Source organism: Carassius carassius, chromosome 2 (assembly GCF_963082965.1).
Source record: "Carassius carassius chromosome 2, fCarCar2.1, whole genome shotgun sequence".
Taxonomy (NCBI): domain Eukaryota; kingdom Metazoa; phylum Chordata; class Actinopteri; order Cypriniformes; family Cyprinidae; genus Carassius; species Carassius carassius.
The window spans coordinates 8,528,130-8,550,253 of NC_081756.1; the positions used below are offsets into that span (position 1 = coordinate 8,528,130).

Consider the following 22,124-nt stretch of genomic DNA (forward strand, 5'->3'; position numbering starts at 1 on the left):
GAGAACCGCTCGCACATATCCAGTCATCTTCCTTGCTGCTGTCTCCTCATTGTTGGCAGATTCACTGCTGTGTGTCCTTTCAGAGCTGAAGCATCGTGCTGAGACAGACAGCTTAAGTCACTGTCAGACACACACACTCGCACGCGTTTCACTATTTCCTTCTCTCGTTCACACACACACACACACACACACACACACACACACACACACACACACACTCACGTGTACAGATAGCGATGGAAGTGCTCAGCCAGAGAGGCAGGGCCGGGCCGGCTCAATATCACCCTCCTAGTGATATGGAAATAAAGAGCGGCCAAGTGTGACAGCACTGGGCTTAGCTAGACACACGCGTGCACATGACAGAAAAACAGCTTTAACTCTGTCCCGCATGTTTGCCGACAGGGTTCATGGAGGAAGACGGGTTAATGTGCTCTAGGCTACATGGTTCTGCGCTCACCGCATATGTGTCCGACAGGCCATCGGCAGCTTTTATAAGGGATGATGGTCTGGTGCACTGGACTGTATCTGTCTATATACGATAGGCTCTGTTACATCATTCACAGCTTTAGTGCTTTAGATCAGCCATTTTCAAACTTTTTTAATGCCTTTTTATGTACTTTTCAGAAAAAAAAGATACAAAAGCTGTCAGTAGGTCGATACCCTTTCAAAAGGTCACAATATTTAAGTTCTAATATGTACACTTTAGGTACTAATGTGGACTTTTAAGGTATCATTATGCACCTTTTGGGGTAAATAAGGTACAGAGGTGCACCTTTTGAAAAGTTACACAGCTTTTCTAGCTTTTTTCTGAGAGTGTAAGATTTGTTTCATACTGTGTGAGAAAAATTGCAAGTGATGACAATATTATCTGCAGGATTTGTATTGTTTTATAGCATCTTTTGGTACCCAAATTTAGAGTAATATTAACAGTTTAAACTAAATTTAATTAAATGTCTCAGTAAATATTGTTATAAAGTAATTTAACTGATAATATTGCCAAAATATTGCCAGTGAGCGGCTAAATGTGACAGTGGTGAGGAGAAACTCCCTAGAAAGATGCACAACACAAATGCAAACTATTCTTGTATGAATGATGTATGTGTCACAAAGAAAGAGAGATGAACATTTTAATTTTCACTAAGCATTTTTGATTGTTGAAGATTGAGACTGTCAATAGAATAAAAAATTATAGTTTTCCAAATATTTGTAAATTATTTAACATTTTGTAAAATCGACGTTATTTATTACTGTATGGCCTTAAATTTGCTATTTTGGTCTTTGTCCACTGGAGGCAGTGTTTTGTACTAGTTAAAGGTTTTTTAACAAAAAAAGTCGGCACATCAAAGTTCCAAATATGCAAAAATCTATTACCAGACTATCACACAGGTGATCGCTACAGTACAGGCTTCGTTCGTTAACCTTCTATGCCAAAAGAAAGCCTAATCTAATAGTACTTGCATAATCCTGTGACTTTAAGGATCCACTCTGTGCGTGCATGTGTGTGCGTGCGTGTGTGTGTGTTGGTGTCAGAGGGTATTTAATCGTGGTGGAACGTAGACAAATTGAATTGTAAATGAGGTGTGTGGCGTGATCAAATGAAAGCAGCAGACGGCGAGTTGTCAGCGGCGTCTTGACCACATCTGCAAACATCCTTGCGCTCCTGCAGCTGTTCTCTGGACACATTCATCCAGCAGCGTTTCACAAATGACAAATAGACATCAAATATGACGCATAACAACAGCAGCACTGCAGAAGATGTGTTACCTTTGATCGTTTCTGTTTATAATTCATTCTTTTTTTGTAATGAGGATAGAAAATGCATCTTTATAAATAATGTAAATTACCGATATGTCATTTATGAAATTGTGGGTGAAAATCCACAGAAGTCCGTGGAAAACTCACCATGTTGTCTTTTCCCATGTTATGTCCACCAGGTGAACATTGTAATTTGAATCAATCGAGAAAGTAACAGCTGTTCTCACCTCAACAAGCCACTTGATCTAAACTGAAGATCATTCACGTCTGGCCTCAAGGTACATGCAGAATTGTAATACTTTGGATAAGGTGTTCATACCCCTAAACCTAAATATGAGCCATAATAAAAGGGATTTGGGCACCAGAAAGCACTAATTTAACTCTAAAGAGACTGAGAGAATGCTTATGGGCCCAATAATAAAATGAGCAACACTGAAAAGTCGTAAACTAGATCATAAAACCAAACTTCTGCATGTTAATTAGTGTGAGAAACTCCTTGGGTAATACAAGCGGCTGAAGGCTTCGCCCGCAGGGGCTGGATTAACCCGATCTGATTTTAGAGCAGCAGAAAAAGAATACTAGTGTACTGCATAATGCCTGCTGTTAAAAACAGACTGTGAAACAATATGCGCTATTCCAGGATAAACGTTTCAGTAGAATGATATGTTTGTTGTCACAGGACCTCATTAAGCATGTTTAATTCCTCAAGTGGCATTCAGTTATTGCATATTTTTAGACTAATTTTGTGTGAAGATAGCTCAGAGGTGAAGTGTGTTATTTCTGCACTGTTAGTGGCTGTTTGTTTGAGCGTCCCTGTTTATCACTCATTTTGCTGGTCAGATCAAGGAGTCAAGAAAGATACCACTCATGTTACATTTGATTTGTCTGTTGCACTAACAATGGTTAAGCACACTGCATTGTGGGATATAGTATTCCACGCATTGTGCACGTTTGCAAATATATTAGGTGACCTGGGTATACATTAGGGCTACAACTTAATGTGTCCAATTCAGTGTCCCTGTTTTAGACCAAATGCAGAACATGGAATGTTTTTTGATTAGAGCACTGGATTTTTTTGTGTAGTGGCATGAGATCCTGGCTTAAAGAAATGTGAGTCAAACTCTCCAAATATCATTCCATCCATCAAACACTGATGTGTTTTAGCAGCAGTGGATCCAGCAGTTCACTCATATGTGGGTTTCTGTTCTCCACGGGTGGTTGGATATTCATGGGAGCATCATCCATCATACAGTGACCATCTTTGGCGTCTCATCCCTCATCTGTCCACATGTTGACAGTTTAGCTCCATGCATGATGCACATGTGTCTCAACATGCCTTCACATTGCCATGGTCATCTCTTGCTCCATTCCTGCCTCATATGTTCACTACTCTCATTTCCTCCCACGCCGACCCTTCTGTCGTCCATCCTGGTCTACTCCTTTTTCCTCTAAATTTACATCGTTTTCTCGCAGCACATTGCAACTTGGCATTAATATAGAGTTCTGTTGATGTATGAGCTGTTTTACGGCTTCAAATGTGACTCATCAAACCAGAAATGTATCTGTTTTATAATGTTAGTTTTCTTGTTTTGGGTGTTTTGTTTTAACTGAAGTGTTTAACAATGCAAAGCACTTTCAGTTTTTGCACTGATGCCAAACATATTCATTTGATGTGAGTAATCTTTTTTTTTTTTTTAATCCAAGTTCCAGAATAAAAAAAATTGGAAAGTATTTAATTTGATCCAAAAACAGTAATTAAGTTTATCCGAACCAAGTTAGTCCTTTTATTGAGCAAGGACACATGAAATTGATCAAAAGTAGCAATTAAGGCACCTTCATGTTAAACAAAGATTTCTATTTCAAATAAATTCTGTTCTTTTTAACTCTATATTCATCAAAGAATCCATATTAGCATGTTTTTTGAAGGATCAAGTGACACTGAAAACTGTAAAAGTAATGATGCTGGAAATTAAGCTTTGTGTCACTGGAATAAATTAAATTTTAAATATATATATATATATATATATATATATATATATATATATTTTTTTTTTTTTTTTTAATTGCAATATTTTAGTATATTGCTGTTTTTTCCTTCCAATACGTTCTTGAAAAATCCAGTGACATAAAATGACTTATAAATGGTTTTGGTCTGTGCTGGTGTTCAGACCCTTTTAGGTGGAGCTGGCATGCTGAGTGGCGGTGGTGAGCTGTCAACCACACGAGGTTGAGGAGCGTTTCATCTGTGTCTTCAGTTCAGAGCAGGACACTCAAACAGCTCTGAGGAAAAAAAAAAACACACATATGTACATTAATACGGCAAACACCTAATTAGTTTATGTGGTTCTGCTACTATGAATGTTACAAATAACCTGCCTAAAGGCCACAGAAACACAGGTTTATATACTCTGCTCTTGAGTGTATGTACTATGTATCATGGACAGTGTTCATAGGTTTCTCATTGAATGTCATATATTTAAAAAATTTATGCATTTAGCAGACGCTTTTATCCAAAGTTACTTACAGTGCATTCAGGCTATCAATTTTTTTTTATACCTATTTTTTTTTTATATATATAGTTCTTTAATGATGGATTGATTTATCAGCCTTATCTGGCCCTCATTAGGCTGGCAGCCTTGGAATCAGCACCTTACAATTGGTTTAACTTAAAGTTGTGTTGTAATACTTTTATTCAGGAAGGATGTGTTAAACTGATCACAAAAACACATGGAAGACCATTCTAAAATGATCAAACATTTCAAATAGATGCTGTTCTTTTGAACGTTCTGCTCATCAAAGAATCCTGGAAAATGCAATATTAGAATAAAGCAATCTCTACATTTGTGACGTACAAGCAATAAAATGTTTCTCAGGGGAGAGATAGAAGACCAGAAAGACAAAGTCTAGATTCCAGTGAAACATATCAGCGATTTTTAACCACTAAAGCCAACAGGGACGTTTCTAACCCGTTGCTAACATTTTTGCTTTGATATTCTGCTCCAGAGATGAAAATGAATCCACTATTCGAAATCCCAAATGCCCATATGCTTAAACCAGGACCTGAAATATTCAGAAAAACACAACGCTTCCTCCCACACATATCCTCAGCACTTCTTCACCATCCTCACAATTATCAACACGATTTTCTGCTCTGAAGAGAGTTGGCCACTCTAATGATGCTCTACTGGGTTTGTTCCTCTGTTTGTCTCACCCACTCTCTCTGATATTTGTTTCAGAGAAATGATATCGCCTTTCTGCTGTGTGGCACAATTGCCAGTAATGATTATGGTAATTGCAGGCTCATGGAGCATGGCTGAGATTTACTCCCTTGAATTAATGATTGGTGGGTACTTGGTAGTGTTGCTTTCAAAGTACATGTCAGGAAAACAATATTTGACAGATTGCCAAATGACCCTGGGATGGAACAACAACTTTGGGCTTGGTTTTGGTTCGTTTGGGAACAGCCCTCAACAGGTGCAGATGGGGTCTGAAATGAAATTTTCAGCTCTCAACTCAACTCTTGTCCACTGTGACAAGAGTCATTGTGTCACTCGAGATGATTTGTGAAACTGCTTTTGTCTCTTTCACGAAAACATTGAGTCACGACTTTGTTACATATATATATATATATATATATATATACAGTATACATACACTCTAAATGTGTGTGTGTGTGTGTGTGTGCGTGTTTGTGTGTGTGTGTGTGTGTGTGTGTGTGTGTGTGTGTGTGTGTGTGTGTGTGAAGAATGCACCTGCCTTGAATTTTTTTGCAAATGCCTGATCCAACATCAGATCAATGTTATCTCAAAGCTCCTTTATCTATCAGACCCTAAAAGCTCAAACAGAGTTAATAGCAGCCGTGTGTTGATGTTGTCTGGCTGTTGTTGTTATGTGGAGAGATTTAGTGCTCAGATTTTGTTGGAAAGGTTGCTATTGTTTTTTTTTATTTTTGTGATTCTAGCCTTATTTAAAGCCTGGACTGAAATCATTTACCCAGCCTCATATTGTTTCAAATCTGTATCATATTGTATTTCATTGAAACATAAAACATTTTTTTTCAGCTATTTTCCAGTTGTCGCTGTTGTCATGGGGCTCACATAAAATGTAGATTGTAAATTTAGTACCTGAGTTTGAAGATCTTTTTTTAATTATTTGTAAGTTAAAGGGTTAGTTCACCCAAAAATTAAAATTATGTCATTAATGACTCACCCTCATGTCGTTCCAAACAAGTGTGTTCACGACGCTGCTGACGTATGACGCTGTTGACGTGTTTTCTGGTGCGCCCAATAACAAAGATAACACATCAGCAGTGTCGTATGTCAGCAGCGTCACTGCAGTGTTGTGAACGCGCTCACAACAGACACGGAAGAGAAGACAATGCTGAATAAAATATTTGCTATTTTTGAACCAAAATGTATTTTCGATGCTTTAACAAATTCTAACTGACCCTCTGATGTCACATGGACTACTTTGATGATGTTTTTCTTACCTTCCTGGACATGGAAAGTAGACCGTACACACAGTTTCAATGGAGGGACTGAGAGCTCTCGGACTAAATCTAAAATATCTTAAACTGTGTTGCGAAGATGAACGGAGGTCTCACGGGTTTGGAACGACATGAGGGTGAGTCATTAATGACATAATTTTCATTTTTGGCTGAACTAACTCTTTGGGCCCTATCTTGCACCCAGCGCAATTGACTTTGTACACTGACGCAAGTATCATTCCTATTTTGCACCGGCGCAAAGCGGACTTTTCCCTCCACAGACGCATGTTGTCAAACTACAGATTGAACTTGCGCTCCCTGGGCGGGTCGGCGCAAAAAAGAAGGCGTGATCCGGCGCAAATAGTCCCTGATGCTATCTTGCAGTTCAATAAAACGTTTGCACAACTAACCAAAAAAAACCTGGTCTAAAGTCAATGGCGCAATGCGCATGTTATCAGATGCTATTTTAAGCGCGCAATGGCCATAGTGTAGCGTGTGTGCGTGCATTCCTCTCCAGACTTCACAAGGCAATGTGATTAAGTTAGTAAAATAATTTAATTATCTTGGCATCATTATCGATGATAAATTATCTTTTGAGTCTCACATAACTCATTTAAAGAAAAAAAATGAAATAAAGCTTGGGTTTTATTTTAGAAACATGAAATGTAAGAAAGAGAAGTTTCTACTATGTCTTGCCTTTACTTATACACAGTTATGTGGTGTATGAATTAGATTCCTATCTACTTCTTTCTTCTCTGGATGCTTTAAGATTTAAATCCGATTGTAAGCCTTTAACTCTTAATTATAAATTGTATAATAATTTATCCTGGTCATTTTTGTATTTTAGAAGGAAAATTTATTTTTTATCGAAATATTTATAAAAACTATTCTGGGATTGTTGCCTTTTTATTTAGGTTGTCTTAAAAATGGTTTTGTGAATATTCCCTCTGGTCTGATAATTGTTTTACTCTCGTTTCACTTGCAAGAACCGAATTGGGAAAAATGGCATTTATGTAGGCTACGCAGTTCCATTTGAATGGAATAATATATTGGCATTTTAAATATATTATTCTGTCACGCGAAGAAGAATCATTGATTTGCTGTTGTTTCAATCTGTAAATGCTGTCAATTCTCGGCCAGGACTCTTTGAAAAATAGGCATTTTAATCTAGATTACACACTTACAAAATTATTATATGCCTGTTAAACCAAAGCTTATTAGGTTGTGTTTCTCCTATCCCCATACAATGTCACCTGTGTTTTATGGCCAGACGAGAACATCTGTCTCCTCAGCTCTGCACCGCACCTGGCGCGCGCCTTGGAAGATCCGCCGTTAAAATATCGATCCGCTATGAAATATGCGCGTCTCGTCTTAAAGGGAAGGATATATGAAGCTCTGATTGGTTTATTTCATGTTACGCCCAAACCACACCTCTGAATAATGAAGCTACTTCAGACATGCCTCTTTGAAACTTGCGTCGGGCACAAGAGTCATTTATTCCGCCGGCATAATAGCAACAGCGCCAAAGACCCGCCCACAAAGTTACTTGCGCTTTGCGCTTGATACTTGCGTTTCAGATCGTTAAAATAGGGCCCTTTAAGTGCCTCATTTTGAAAAATAAGCAAAAATTATCTTTTTGTTCTACCTCTAATTCTGTTTTTGTTTTTAAATGTTTCAGGCCCTACACTCTTAAAAATAAAGGTGCTTTAAAAGGTTATTGTAACAATAGAGGCGTCGTGACAATGAAGGGGGGATCCAATAGCAAGCTTTATTAAAAGAGAGTAGTCAGGACAGGCAGGGTCAGATACCAACAAACAGTAACATCCAAGGAACAGACAAAAGAGTAATCCAACAAGACAGGCAATGATCAGGGCAGGCAGCAGTCAATCAAAAACAAGATAACAGTCCAAGGATCAAAACACGAGAAAGGCAAAACTTAGAAACATGTAAACTAGGAAACATGGAAGGGCTAAACATTGAATCACCAGCGATATGAGCATGTGTGTGTATAGCGTGAGACTGATGAGCTGATGAGAGACAGGTGATTGCAACTGATGATCAGTCCGGCAAAAGAATAATGGTAAATGGAGTCCAGGGTGAAGTGGCAAGAGTCTGGAATGGAGTGCCCTCTAGTGAAGCTCACGGTCACTCCAGCTAGAGATCGTGACAGTTCTTCACAGATGCCATAGAAGAACCATGTTTGGTTCCACAAAGAACCATTTAGTCAAAGGTTCTTTTATGGAATCATCTAGACAAAAAGGTTCTTCTATGGCATCGTGAAAGCACGTTTATTTTTAAGAGTGTATTTGTGTTCTATTCATTGAAGGTATTTATTATTCTTTCAGTATTAAGCATTGAAATAATGGCAGTTTCATAATATTTGTTAAAAATTATTCTTGCTTCTGAATTGTGCACAACACAGTGTATAAATAATCACTCAGCTGGCTGTCTCTTGTCACCCAGAGAGCAACACGTCAATCTAGATCCAGACTGTATTTTGGTACCTGATGTAATTGTCATAGCAACATACTCTCCCGCAGGTCACTTTGGTAAGCAAAGAAAATGAATATGAATGCAAATGCAATCATTTTGTTTTACTTGTAGTCTAATATTGACCTTGGTATCACAACAGAACCTCTTAAACATGCCCTTGAAGGTTATAACAACCTAAGTCCGTTGGTTAAAATCTGATGCTTACACTATCTCCATCCAGCCCTGCGGGAGACATTAATGCAGTGAAGGCTGCAATGACCTCTTGATCTTCCACCAATGGAAGGATTTTATATAAAAACCCTAATGCGAAAAAGGCCACTTGTGTTCCAGATTTTCCTATGGTAACTCTTTCATGCTTTTGTAAAAATCCACAGGAAACCTTGGATATTGCATAATTGATATGGTGGAAGGAAACATATAGCAACTTGGGATGTGAACACTGATGAGCAGCTAAATGCTCAGTCTTGGAAAGACTGAAATAAACATTAACATTATCAGTGCTTAGAGAGAAAACACATTCTTCATTGTGTTATAATATATATATATATATATATATATATATATATATATATATATATATATATATATATATATATATATATATATATATATATATAATGTTTATTTTAAATACTCTTGCTTCCACTCTGAAATGACAATCACACTTTATTATTATTATGGTGTAATTCTTGCTTAACAAACCATAAGTCTCAGTCTCAGAAACAAACTGTGATTGGTTGCTTGACATGTCGGTCAAACGGCTTCATGGGCGGGCCTTGGCCAATAGAAGCTGACATGAATTCCAGACTTTCAATGTAATGTAATGCATATTCAAGTTAGAACGACCCAAAGGAAAGTAAAACTATCCATTTAAGATTGAAGGATCATAGCGCACTGAGCCAGCGAACCAATCAAAGCACATTTTGTGTTACGGAAGGAAGGGGTTTAATAGAAAACAGGTTGTGCTGCAATAATGTGAAATATGTGAAATACAATTAAACATAAAAACCTATTCTAGAACACTAAAAACTTAATGGGCATAAAAGGAACCTTTTAACTACATGTAGGATAGTCTCAGCCTCAGTCACGCCCACAGACCACTGCTGATTGGTTGCTTTACCTGTTAATCATTTGACCTCTTGGGCGGTCCTTGACCATTCAAAGCGGCCAAGGTTCCCAGACCTTCTGCTGTCAGTCTACGCGAGACTACATGTAGGACTGTGCTATATAATAGAAACACTGCTATGTCTGAGAGTTTTAAACAGCTGTCTGTCATGTCACTCTGAAGGAGCATTTGTGGTCACTATAACCCCTCAGACCCTGACCATGTCATTCTGATCATCATTACAGCAAGAGGATATTACTCTTGCAGGATTTCTCTGACAGAGACGTGGTCATATGACATGAAATGATGACTGTGGCTGTCTCATGAGGATATGTTTGTGGGTGGGTGGATCATTACTCTTCAGACGGCATGTCTGTCTTCCCCGTTATGAGTCTGCCTGTCACTCAAGCCGCATCTCCAAGCATTCCACACACCAGGTGCATTTGCCATCTCTCCAGCCGTTGCCGTGCCAACAGCACTTGTTTCTTCTTGTTTTCTTTCCCTGCGGATGAAAAGTCAAAGGCGGCTATTCGTCTCCCCCCTCTGGAAGCCATATTACTACAAACTCATCATAGGTCTATTAGTGCTGGACTCCTTCAGTTCCACTGTGATCAGAATCAGAATCAGAATCAGAAAGAGCTTTATTGCCAAGTATGCTTGCGCATACAAGGAATTTGTTTTAGTGACATAAGCTTCCAGTAAACAGAGACAACAACACACAGACAAAAAAAAAAAAAAAAAAAAAAAAATTCCAATTTACAGGAGAATTACAAATTGGCAAATAAATAAGTGTATAAACAATTGTGCTATAAATGATAATGGAATAGGATTGAGTGAGATGCAGGAATGTTCTAGGATGGAGGGGTAACAAATAAATATAAGGATATTGCACATTTTTATCATAAGCATACGTTTAAGTGGGAAACATTTAACTGTTCATGAGGTAGATTGCCTGGGGGAAGAAACTCTTCTTGTGCCTTGCTGTTCTTGTATTTGCGGCTCTGAGGCGCCGGCCAGATGGCAAAAGTTCAAAGATGGGGTGACTTGGATGTGAGGGATCCAGAGTGATTTTCTGAGTCCTTTTCCTCACTCTGGATGTGTACAGTTCTTGGAGGGTGGGCAGGGGAGCACCAATAATCCTTTCAGCAGTCCGAACAGTTCTCTGTAGTCTTCTGATATCTGATTTTGTAGCTGAACCAAACCAGACAGTAATTGAAGTACACAGGACTGACTCAATGACGGCTGAGTAGAACTGTTTCAGCAGCTCCTGTGGCAGGTTAAACTTCCTCAGCTGGCGAAGGAAGTACAACCTTTGTTGGGCTTTTTTCACAATGGAGCCAATGTGATTGTCCCACTTCAGGTCCTGAGAGATGGTGGTTCCCAGGAATCTGAATGACTCCAATGCAGCCACAGTGCTGTTCATGATGGTGAGTGGGGAAAGTGCAGGGGGGTTTCTCCTAAAGTCCACAGTCATCTCCACTGTTTTGAGCGTGTTCAGCTCCAGGTTGTTAAGACTGCACCAGACAGCCAGCTGCTCAACCTCCTGTCTGTAAGCAGACTCGTCACCGTCCTGGATGAGGCCGATGACTGTAGTATCGTCTGCAAACTTCAGGAGCTTGACAGAGGGGTCTTTAGAGGTGCAGTCGTTGGTGTACAGGGAGAAGAGCAGAGGGGAGAGAACACATCCCTGAGGGGCACCAGTGTTGGTGGAGCAGCTGTTTGACATGAATTTCCCCAGTCTCACTAACTGTTGCCTATCTGTCAGAAAGCTGGTGATCCACTGACAGATAGAGCTAGGAACAGAGAGCTGGGTCAGTTTGGTTTGGAGGGTTGTTGGGATGATGGTGTTGAAAGCCGAACTAAAGTCCACAAACAGGATCCTCACATAAGTCCCTGTTTTGTCCAGATGTTGCAGGATGAAGTGCAATGCCATGTTGATTGCATCATCCACGGACCTGTTTGCTCGGTACGCAAACTGCAGGGGGTCCAGTAAGGGTCCAGTGATGTCCTTCAGATAAGCCAGAACCAGTTTTTCAAACGACTTCATGACGACAGACGTAGATTTGGGGGTTTCAAATCTACAATAAAACTCATTCAGGTCGTTAGCAAGTCGTTGATTAGCCTCAGTGCAAGGGGATGGTGTCTTGTAGTTTGTGATGGCTCTCAGTCCTCTCCAAACTGAAGTAGAGTCGTTGGAAGTAAACTGGTCTTCCAACTTTTTAGCATAGGTCTTTTTAGCCGCTCTAATCTCTTTGTTCAGTGTGTTCCTGGCCTGATTGTACAAGACCCTGTCCCCATTTCTGTAGGCATCCTCTTTGGCCTGACGAAGGTGTCTGAGTTTTACTGTAAACCATGGCTTATCATTGTTGAATGTTAAATAAGTCCTGGTAGGAATGCATATATCCTCACAGAAACTAATATAGGATGTTACAGTCTCTGTGAGTTCGTCCAGATCGGTGGTAGCAGCTTCAAAAACGCTCCAGTCTGTGATGTCAAAACAAGATTGTAAATCCTGCTCTGTTTCGCTGGTCCATCTCTTCACAGTCTTTACTACAGGTTTAGCAGATTTAAGTTTCTGCTTGTAGGTCGGTATAAGATGAACCAGACAGTGATCAGAACGTCCCAAAGCTGCTCGTGGAACAGAGTGATATGCATCCTTTATTGTGGTGTAACAGTGATCCAGTATATTACTGTCTCTGGTGGGACAGGTAACATGCTGTCTGTATTTTGGCAGTTCACGGGAGAGATTGGCTTTATTAAAGTCCCCAAGAATGATTAAAACAGAGTCCGGGTGTTGTTGTTCTGTGTCTGTGATCTGATCAGCGAGTTTCTGTAAAGCTGAGCTCACGTGCGCTTGAGGTGGAATGTAAACACTAACCAGAATGAGCGAGTGAAACTCCCGCGGCGAATAGAACGGCTTGCAGTTGATAAACTGCGTTTCTAGATCAGGACAGCACATCTTCTTTAACACAGTTACATCTGTACACCACCATTCATTGATGTAAAAGCATGTCCCGCCGCCGCGCGATTTCCCCGTTGATTCTGCGTCGCGATCCGCTCTAAACAGCTGAAAGCCCGGCAGATGGAGTGCGCTGTCCGGTATGGTGTCATTCAGCCAGGTTTCCGTGAAACACAGAGCAGCAGAGTGAGAGAAATCCTTATTTGTCCGAGAGAGCAGAAGGAGTTCGTCCGTTTTGTTGGGTAGAGAGCGGAGATTTGCGAGATGGATGCTAGGCAATGCTAGGCAACGGCGTTCGAAATCCGCGCTTCCTGAGTCTGACGAGCGCTCCCGCTCGCTTTCCCCGTCTGCGCGTCCTGAAGCGCTTGATCAGCGCTGCTGCTCCTCCGATAACAATGTTCAGTAAAACGTCTGTATAATAGAAATCCGGAAAAATATCATGTGGTGTGTTCTGCCGAATGTTCAGCAGTTCATCCCTGGTGAAACTGATCGTGTTTGTTAAACAAAAAACAGGAAAAACGAACAAAAACAGTACAAACACTGGAGAGCCAAGCACTGAAGCAGCCATGTGCGGCGCCATCTTGGATTGGTCCCATTGTGACTCGTAATAACTGTAGGGGTGACGTTACTGTTAGCATGCATTTGCTCAGTTTTAGCGTTGGGAATCATGAAGGGGTCCTTTTTAAGTGCGATTTCAGTTTTTACAGAAATGTGTGCATTTGTGCTCTGAAAAGAATAAAATAAAAAATAAATAAAAAATGTTTCTAGCATTCGATTTGCTTGCTTGAGTCGTATCTTTTAAGTAAAAAAATAATAATAATCTCAGTCAAAGGTCATTACTTTACATTCAGCTTAAATATCAAATTAGCTCCGTTATTGCATTGTGTTTATTCAAGACTTGTGACACTTAATTAAGGGTCATATCTGATTGGTTCATAAGACAGTGTGTAGTCAAATTTACACACTCACAACAAAGTTGTGAAGGAATAATTGGAGTAAACTTAAAGAATCGTTAATAGAGTTTAGAAACTAATGCAGCAACCAGAATTGTTACTGTTGGAGCCACACCTACTTATTATATCTTATTTAATTTTTAAAGTTACAGAATATTTCTCACAGTTCCAACCTTTTGTTGGTAGTGATTTTGTCTAGTTTTATCTGCTATATTTCTATTTTTATTTCAGCGTTTTTCTTGGGGGGGGGGTTAGTAATTTTTTTATTACTTTAGTGATTTTACTTCGGCTTTATTGCAGTTAGTTTCCCAAAATTTCTATTTTTTGTTTACATTTAAACTTTTTTTCAGTTACCAAAAAATGTTTTTAATCATTTCAGAAATTGCTTTTGTTTAGTCTATTTTGGTTCATAATATAAAGTTAAGACCGAAAGGCAGTATAATCATGCAAACTACCTTTTAGAGCCTTTTTCATCAAGAACGCACATATAATTCCTTTAAATGCTGCATGCATAGGCAGCTCACTTGGTTTTGGAAAAAAAACTCTGGTATTTGTAGGAGTGATTAACCATTGTTTTTTGTTTAGTAGAAAGTTAGGACCAAATTACTTCCTCCAAAGCACTAAAGGATCATTAATGAAATCATTAGGGACCCTTAAGTTGCTTGAAAATCATTAAGAAATAAGTAAGTGGAATTAGAATTTGAAATGGAATCATTACATTCTTTTCGATTCCCATCCCTGGTTTTATTGATTTGTTTTATCTCACAGGTTTTCCATCATTTTATCTCTTCACTGTTCTGAACTAAGTAAACACAGGGCGCAATGCTTGTCTCACAGCAGCATTTCATGCAGAGCATTGTCAGATTCACTCTGTGATGCTCTTTCTTTTGCATTTATTATTAATTCCGAATCTCCACAGAACTTTAATGTCCTTGTATTACAACTACGGCACAATAAGCTTCCCAGTGAGGACAAAGGTCAGATGGTTTGGGATAGTCTTGCTGTCTACTACCTACAGTACATAAACAGCATCCTAACTGAAATAGAACAAGCCATTATTCAGTGTTAAACATTTTAGAATTTTATTTTTTTTGTATTTATTGAATTGGAATTCTATTCAGTATTTTTGCCATTTCCCCACAATCTCTTTGTTTACAGTATCTAACATTGTTTGCACAAGCCAGTTCCTTGTTAAACAGCTTATTATTCCTTGAGAAAGAAAGAGATGTTTGAGCACACATCCAAAAGAGTCTACTGAGTGTACTGTCAATAAGATTTTTTTTAAATAAAGTAATACTTTTATTCAGTAAGAATTTGTTAAATTGTTTAAAAGTGCCAGTAAAGAAAAAATATTTCTTTCTTTTTTCTTTTTTATAAATGTTCTTTTGAGCTTTCCATTTAGGAAATTTAGGAAATCAGAATATTAGAATGATTCGTGAAGGAACGTGTGACTCTGAAGACTGGAGTGATGATGCTGAAAATTCAGCTTTGATCACAAGAATAAATTACATTTTAAAATATATTCAAATAGAAATCACATTTCAAATTGTAAATTGCACATCTGTGGCATTGTGCTGTGTGATAAAACTGCACATTTTACAGTGGCCTTTTATTGTAAGGCACACCGGTGCAATAATCATGCTGTCTAATCAGCATCTTGATATGCCACACCTGTGAGGTGGATGGATTATCTCGGCAAAGGAGAAGTGCTCACGAACACAGATTTAGACAGATTTGTGAACAATATTTGAGAGAAATAGGCCTTTTGTGTACATAGAAAAAGTCTCAGATCTTTTGAGTTCAGCTCATGAAAAATGGCGGCAAAAACAAAAGTGTTGCATTTATACTTTTGTTCAGTGTATTTAACAATGCTGCTTCTCTTTTTTTTCACTCTATTTGGGTCAAATAAATCCAGTCGTGGTGAGCATTAGAGACTTTCAAAACCATTAAAAAATACACTAACCTCAAAGTTTTAAATGGTAGTGTTTGTTGCATGCAAAACATTTCATTACAATACACTGCTTATTTTTTAATTACTGTCAAATAATTTTTTTTTTGAGTCAGATCATGTTGTTAAAGCATCATGTCTAACAAAGCAATGCTAACCGAAACCCAGTCTGCAATACAGAGCTAAACTCTCTATCTTCTGTCAATACAACCAATGTGAAGAGTTTTCAGGAGTGATGATATTCCTGCGCTGAGGTCGAAGTGCTGCGAAGTGCTATTCCACCATACATTACTGTCATTTTTACAAATCATTTTTATCCGCTTAGGAAATCGCCACTGTTTATTTAGTGTCGCCATACTTACTTGTGTAACTACTCATGTAAACATCTTTAAATAGGGAAAACATGGAAGTGTTTGGTGGCTTCTAAATTCATTCCTGTTTGGATCCTAAGGAATGAATGGTGCTAAGCTAAACGCTGTTGAGGGAAGAACATAGTGGAAGATGGAAAAACGGTGGAGATTTCCTTTAGGTTCTCTGTGTTTATGAAGTTAGTAAGACAAGACACTAGAGTGTTTAATTCCACATGCTATAAAAAGTGACACTTTTTTCTTGTGGTTCTTCCCCAGATGTAATAAACACGGCAGCAGCCCTAAAGGTCAGACCCCAGACGAAAGCAGCCGCCGGACAGATGCTAACTCCTCCGTCTCAGACCTGGCCAACTCCGTCACCAGTGATATGCTGATGGTAACGTGAACATGTGGCAGTGTACTGTTTTCAATGGAAGCTCATTTCCATCACAGAATATCTATCTATCTATCAGGGGTGGCACGGTTCGCTGAAAAAAAACTTAACTGTTCGGTTCACCACACACGGTTCGGCACGCGCTGGGACCGCTTCAACTTAAATCTGACAAAGCACCTGTAATATGGTTTGCTGTAAATAACACGAAAAACAAACAGGGTTCATCTAATATATGTTTCTGTTGATGGATGTGCAATCTGGCTTCCCAGACATTTACAACAACAGCAGGTGCCGGGTGCTGATAGCGCGCGCTCACAGGTGAGACCTGAACAGCACAGGTTGATATCTGTGTTTAAACTAAACTCATTTAAGCTTTGTCAGTTTAAACATTTAAGAGCCAGCGGAAGCGAGCTCCCGTGCACAGTGTGAAGATTCGTTCGTGCGCACATCCAAAGCACGCAAACCCGCGCCTCAGAACGTGGCCAAATATTAGCTCTCTCTGAAGTATTTTGTTTAAATGGTCAAATTCAGACAAAAATTATTTCAAAGTGCCCGTTTTGGTAAGTATCCTACAGCAGACACAGCCGGCTGAACGTAGGCATGTAGGTCTATTGTATCAGTGCATTCTCTTAAAGTGACAGTCTTTATATTAATAGAACAGCAACAACAAATAAATCACTCACTGCTCTTGATTGAAATGCTTTTGTAACTCCAACACTTTTAATTTATACCGTCCAATATTCAATGCTGTTTTACATTTGATTACTTTATTCCATTTCTGTACCTTAAAACTAATGCTAGACCTACAGTACCTAAAAAAACTGAAAATCACTGTTTATTGTTTGTATCTTTACTCTGTTGTATTAATTTGTGCTGTAGCTTGTAGTTGGATAGAATCTTCTTATTTTTCAATTTTTATTAAGAGTAGTTTTTCCATAAACATAGCACATACCGAACTGTACCGAAAACCGTGAGTCTAAAACCGTGAAAGAAACCGAACCGTGAAAAGGTTGAACTGTGCCACCCCTACTATCTATCTATCTATCTATCTATCTATCTATCTATCTATCTATCTATCTATCTATCTATCTATCTATCTATCTATCTATCTATCTATCTATCTAAATATCTAAATATATATATATTTATTTATTTATTTATTTATTAGGGATGTGCCGAATAGTGACTCCGTATTCAGAAAGACATAGAGAATGAATAATACGTTCTACAGAGCAACTAAAGGCTATATACCATGTCGTTAGCTGCTTGCTAGCGGTTGCCTTTTACATAACAGTACATAAAATTTCACTTACCACACAAACAGATAGAGGTCAGGAGAGATGACTGATGGGACGATGGTGAATTATTTCCACATCCTTAGCACCACTGACAAAATGTAATCTTGTGAAATGTGTGATAAGTAGTAACACTCTGTAGTAGAAGTAGGCTACGTGTGAACGCGAATCTCGAAAGTTTATATCTTTTAAGTTTAAATCTCACAATTTTTACTTTTTCTCTCAGAATTCTGAGTTTGCATCTCAAAAAGTTAACTGATTTTTTTCCTATTTTTTTCTTACAATTGCAAGTTTCTTTCTCTCAATTCAGACATTTCAGAATTATGACTTTATATCTCACAATTGTGAGTTAACATTTCAGGATTGCACATTTTTTTATATATATTTTTATTCCATGGTGGCAATGAGCTTCCATAGTTTTCTTCTAGTTTTGCCTCTGAAGTAACACTAGTTTTGATGTGAACCCTTTAAACACAGGGATGCATCATGTGTAATTGGTGCTCTCCCTTACTGCAGTCAGTCACACACAGAGAGATGTGTCAAAGGGAACTTACCTCCCTAATTAGAAGTGGTACAATGTGCTGCAGGGACACAGACGATGGCCTTCACAGGGTCTGCGTGTCATTACGTGGGTGGTAAGGCGTTTTTAAAGAGATGTGATCAGGCTTAATGGTGGTGCTTCCTGTTTAAGAGGGTGCCAGACGCTCTTGTAAGCGCCAGCTTCTCGCAGCTGTGAGTCCCACTGAGGGGGATCCGGCCACTGGGGCATGGTATGTCAAATTAAACGCAACTTTTAGCCAAGGTCCTGACAGGATGGGAGTTCACTTATTTGATATGCTGCTGCTTGTCAGACCACTTTAAGTGATGGATCACTAAGGTGTTTGTAAAGACCACCAACCGGTTCCCAACTTTTCGCCCTTCATGTATTAATGTGAAGGCAACAGCTTTTCACAACTCGTTGGAGAGCAGCCTGGCAACTTTTTTTGTGTCATATTTGACAACTGCAGTGTTTTGTTAGTCATGTTTATGCAGCAGGGGAGTATGTTACATTATAGTTAGCCTGATTCAAACCAGTAGTTATTAACATTATTCAATATTGTGAAGCACACAGGAGACCCGACGTGATTTCAGTAGTGTCTGTTAGCATATTAAAACACATTTTATGATATTCTCATAAGCAAAAAAATACAAATCACATAAACACACACACACACACACACGATAGATAGATAGATAGATAGATAGATAGATAGATAGATAGATAGATAGATAGATAGATAGATAGATAGATAGATAGATAGATAGATAGATAGATAGATAGATAGATAGATAGATAGATAGATAGATAGATAGACTTTTTTTTCACAGCCAGATGCATTAGAAAGATATGGTGCTTAATTTTTCATTGTATTATTTTATCTTTTATCTCATCACATTTAATTCAGACAGGATAAAAAATAATATATGTAGCCACACTGCTATAGATTCTGTTGTGGTGCAGCAAAACACTGTAATGTGGTTTTGTTGATAATGATTTAATGTGAAGCGATTAAGCTGTTTAATTACAGTCTTGTCCACTTTGGTTTGTAAGTTGTCCCCAGGCTCTGAGGAAGAGGAACACGAAGGCCCCGTGTGCGAGAAGCTGGGACGCATCCAATTCAGCGTGGGATACAATTTTCAGGACTCCACACTGACAGTGAAAATCCTGAAGGGTCAGGATCTACCTGCGAAAGACTTCTCCGGCACTTCAGATCCATTTGTCAAACTCTACCTTATGCCAGACAAGAAGAACAAACTTGAGACCAAGGTCAAAAGAAAGAACCTCAACCCTCACTGGAACGAGACCTTCCTGTTTGAAGGTCAGCATTTTCAATTATAATTTAACTCACTTTCTGTTCAAATGTTCGGATGTTTTTTTAAAGAAGTCTTTTATAAAGGCAGCATTTATTTAATCAAAATAAAGTAAGCAGTAATATTGTAAATATTTTTACTATTTTCTATTTGAATATGTTTTTAAGTGTGATTTATTCCTGTGATGAAAAGCTGAATTTTCAGCATCATTCCTCCAGTCTTCAGTGACACATGATCCTTCAGAAATCATTCTGATATACTAATTTGCTGCTCAAGTAACATTTATTATTATTATTATTATTATTATTATTATTATTAATGTTGAAAAAAGTTCGGGATTTTTGATAAATAAAACGTTAAATAAAGTTTTTTGTAACATTATAAATGTCTTTACTGTCACTTTTGATCCGTTTACAACTGCATCTTTTCTCATTAAAATATATTAAATATTAATATTACAGTATTAATCATACTTTTGAACAGTAGTATTTAGATCAGATGTTTTTTTTTTACTTCATTAAAAACTGTCAGGTCAAAACAATGTGGTTTTTACATCAAATTAACCCAAAATCTGCCATCCTTTCACAATTAATTTCCATTTAGTCCCTTTTCTCCTCTTCATCCATCTGGTTTGCTATGATTACCTCCATTTTTATCAGACACTGTTACTGCTACTCAGTGTTTCCAACTAAACTCCCAAGATCTTTAAAAGATTGAAAACAACAAATGTGTGTGTGTGTGTGTGTGTGTGTGTGTGTGTGTGTGTGTGTGTGTGTGTGTGTGTGTGTGTGTGTGTGTGTGTGTGTGTGTGTGTGTGTGTGTGTGAGAGAGTAAATAAAATAAATAATCAATTGTATTTTAGTTCTTATGCACAAGCACTTATATCAACCCAGCACCTTCTAAACAGGAAGCATTGCCCAGCGGAAACAAAATTAATAAAGAATTTTGTATGCAATATGCATGAAATGGTCAATGAAGGGGGCCGGTCCAGAGTATTTTTGTACCCCATATTGAGCTGTAAATAAATTCAGTGAGCTAAAATTAAACCCCTCTCATCTCTCTCTCCCAGGGTTCCCGTTTGAGAAGGTGGTGCAGCGCACACTGTACCTGCAAGTGCTAGATTATGACCGTTTCAGCCGGAATGACCCTATAGGAGAGGTGTCCATCCCCCTGAACAAGATCGACCTGGCCCACATGCAGACCTTCTGGAAAGAGCTGAAACCTTGCAGTGATGGCAGTGTGAGTAGATCTGTGTGTTTCTGCTAAATGACCTGCTAAAGTACTCCTCATTTCTAAAGCAGAATAAAATATTTCACTTTTTCTATTAAAATGAAACAATTATAGAAATATACGCTTCAACAAGATATCAACATCAGCCACTGACTAGTTGAAATTTTTTTTATAGTTATATGTGTTCACCAGGTTTTTTCTCCTAGAAAGAAGCTGTGAGCTCATACGAAGCAGCTTGCGTAGCAGTGAGGTTTGAACCCAATGAACCGCTCCAGTACTGACCTTACTGTGTTCTTACCTTCAGGGAAGTCGAGGAGACCTGCTCGTGTCTCTGTGTTACAATCCCACGGCCAACACCATCACTGTGAGCATCATCAAGGCACGCAATCTCAAAGCCATGGACATTGGGGGAACGTCCGGTATCAATTTACACCCATAAAACCTCACAGATGAATCCGTTTTTAACCATTATATTTAACATCATATGTTATAGACATTTTCCTGATGCTCACCTGGTAGAATGGCACTAGCACACCATCATGGGTTCGATTCAGGACACACTGTATATGAGTTTACCTTAAATGTACTGTAAGTTATTTCAGAAAGCATCTGCTAAGTTAATAAATGCAAATGTAATATGGTTATATTCTGTGCACTGAGTGCTTATGGGATTTCTGTGAAGATGTCCTTGTCAAGGTGCCATCCGCGCTGTAATCATCTGCGCTGTAATTTAGAATTCATGGCAGGAATTCTGTTTCCCTGGACGTGACTAGCTGTGGACCGTTCCCTGTTTGTGTGCGTTTCAGACCCCTACGTCAAAGTGTGGCTGATGAACAAAGATAAACGAGTGGAGAAGAAGAAGACGGTGGTGATGAAGAGGTGTTTGAACCCTGTGTTTAATGAGTCCTTCCCCTTTGATGTCCCCACTCACGTCCTCAGAGAGACCACCATCGTCATCACAGTCATGGATAAGGACAAACTGAGCCGCAATGATGTCATAGGCAAGGTGTGATGTCACGAACTAGAAAGAATAATTGGAAAATTTGAAATCTTTTGTGACAATATAAACTAACGTTCAAAAGTTTGGGCTCTGTGTGTGTGGGTTTTCTTTAATTAATACTTTTATTCAGCAAGGATATGTTAAATTGATAAAGAATCAAAGAATATTGAAAAAAAAGTGTCACAGGTTCTAAAAAATATTACGTCTGTTTTTAACATTCATAATAAATCAGCATATTATTATGATTTTCTGAAGGATTCTGTGAAACTAAAGACTGGAGTAGGTCAGCTGTCAATTTTTATTCGATA

The 22,124-nt window shown here is 38.5% G+C and overlaps 1 protein-coding gene across 2 annotated transcripts in view; it reads left to right on the forward strand.

Annotated features, from left to right (window-relative positions):
• LOC132101487 (synaptotagmin-7-like) overlaps positions 1 to 22,124 on the forward strand; it is a 125,535-nt gene that overhangs the window by 101,370 nt on the left and 2,041 nt on the right. For both annotated transcript variants that reach the window (XM_059506500.1, XM_059506508.1), the window contains exons 7-11: positions 16,326 to 16,443; positions 19,327 to 19,594; positions 20,656 to 20,825; positions 21,121 to 21,235; positions 21,623 to 21,822. In XM_059506500.1, the coding sequence (XP_059362483.1) occupies positions 16,326 to 16,443; positions 19,327 to 19,594; positions 20,656 to 20,825; positions 21,121 to 21,235; positions 21,623 to 21,822 (871 nt within the window). The remainder of the gene's footprint in view (positions 1 to 16,325; positions 16,444 to 19,326; positions 19,595 to 20,655; positions 20,826 to 21,120; positions 21,236 to 21,622; positions 21,823 to 22,124) is intronic.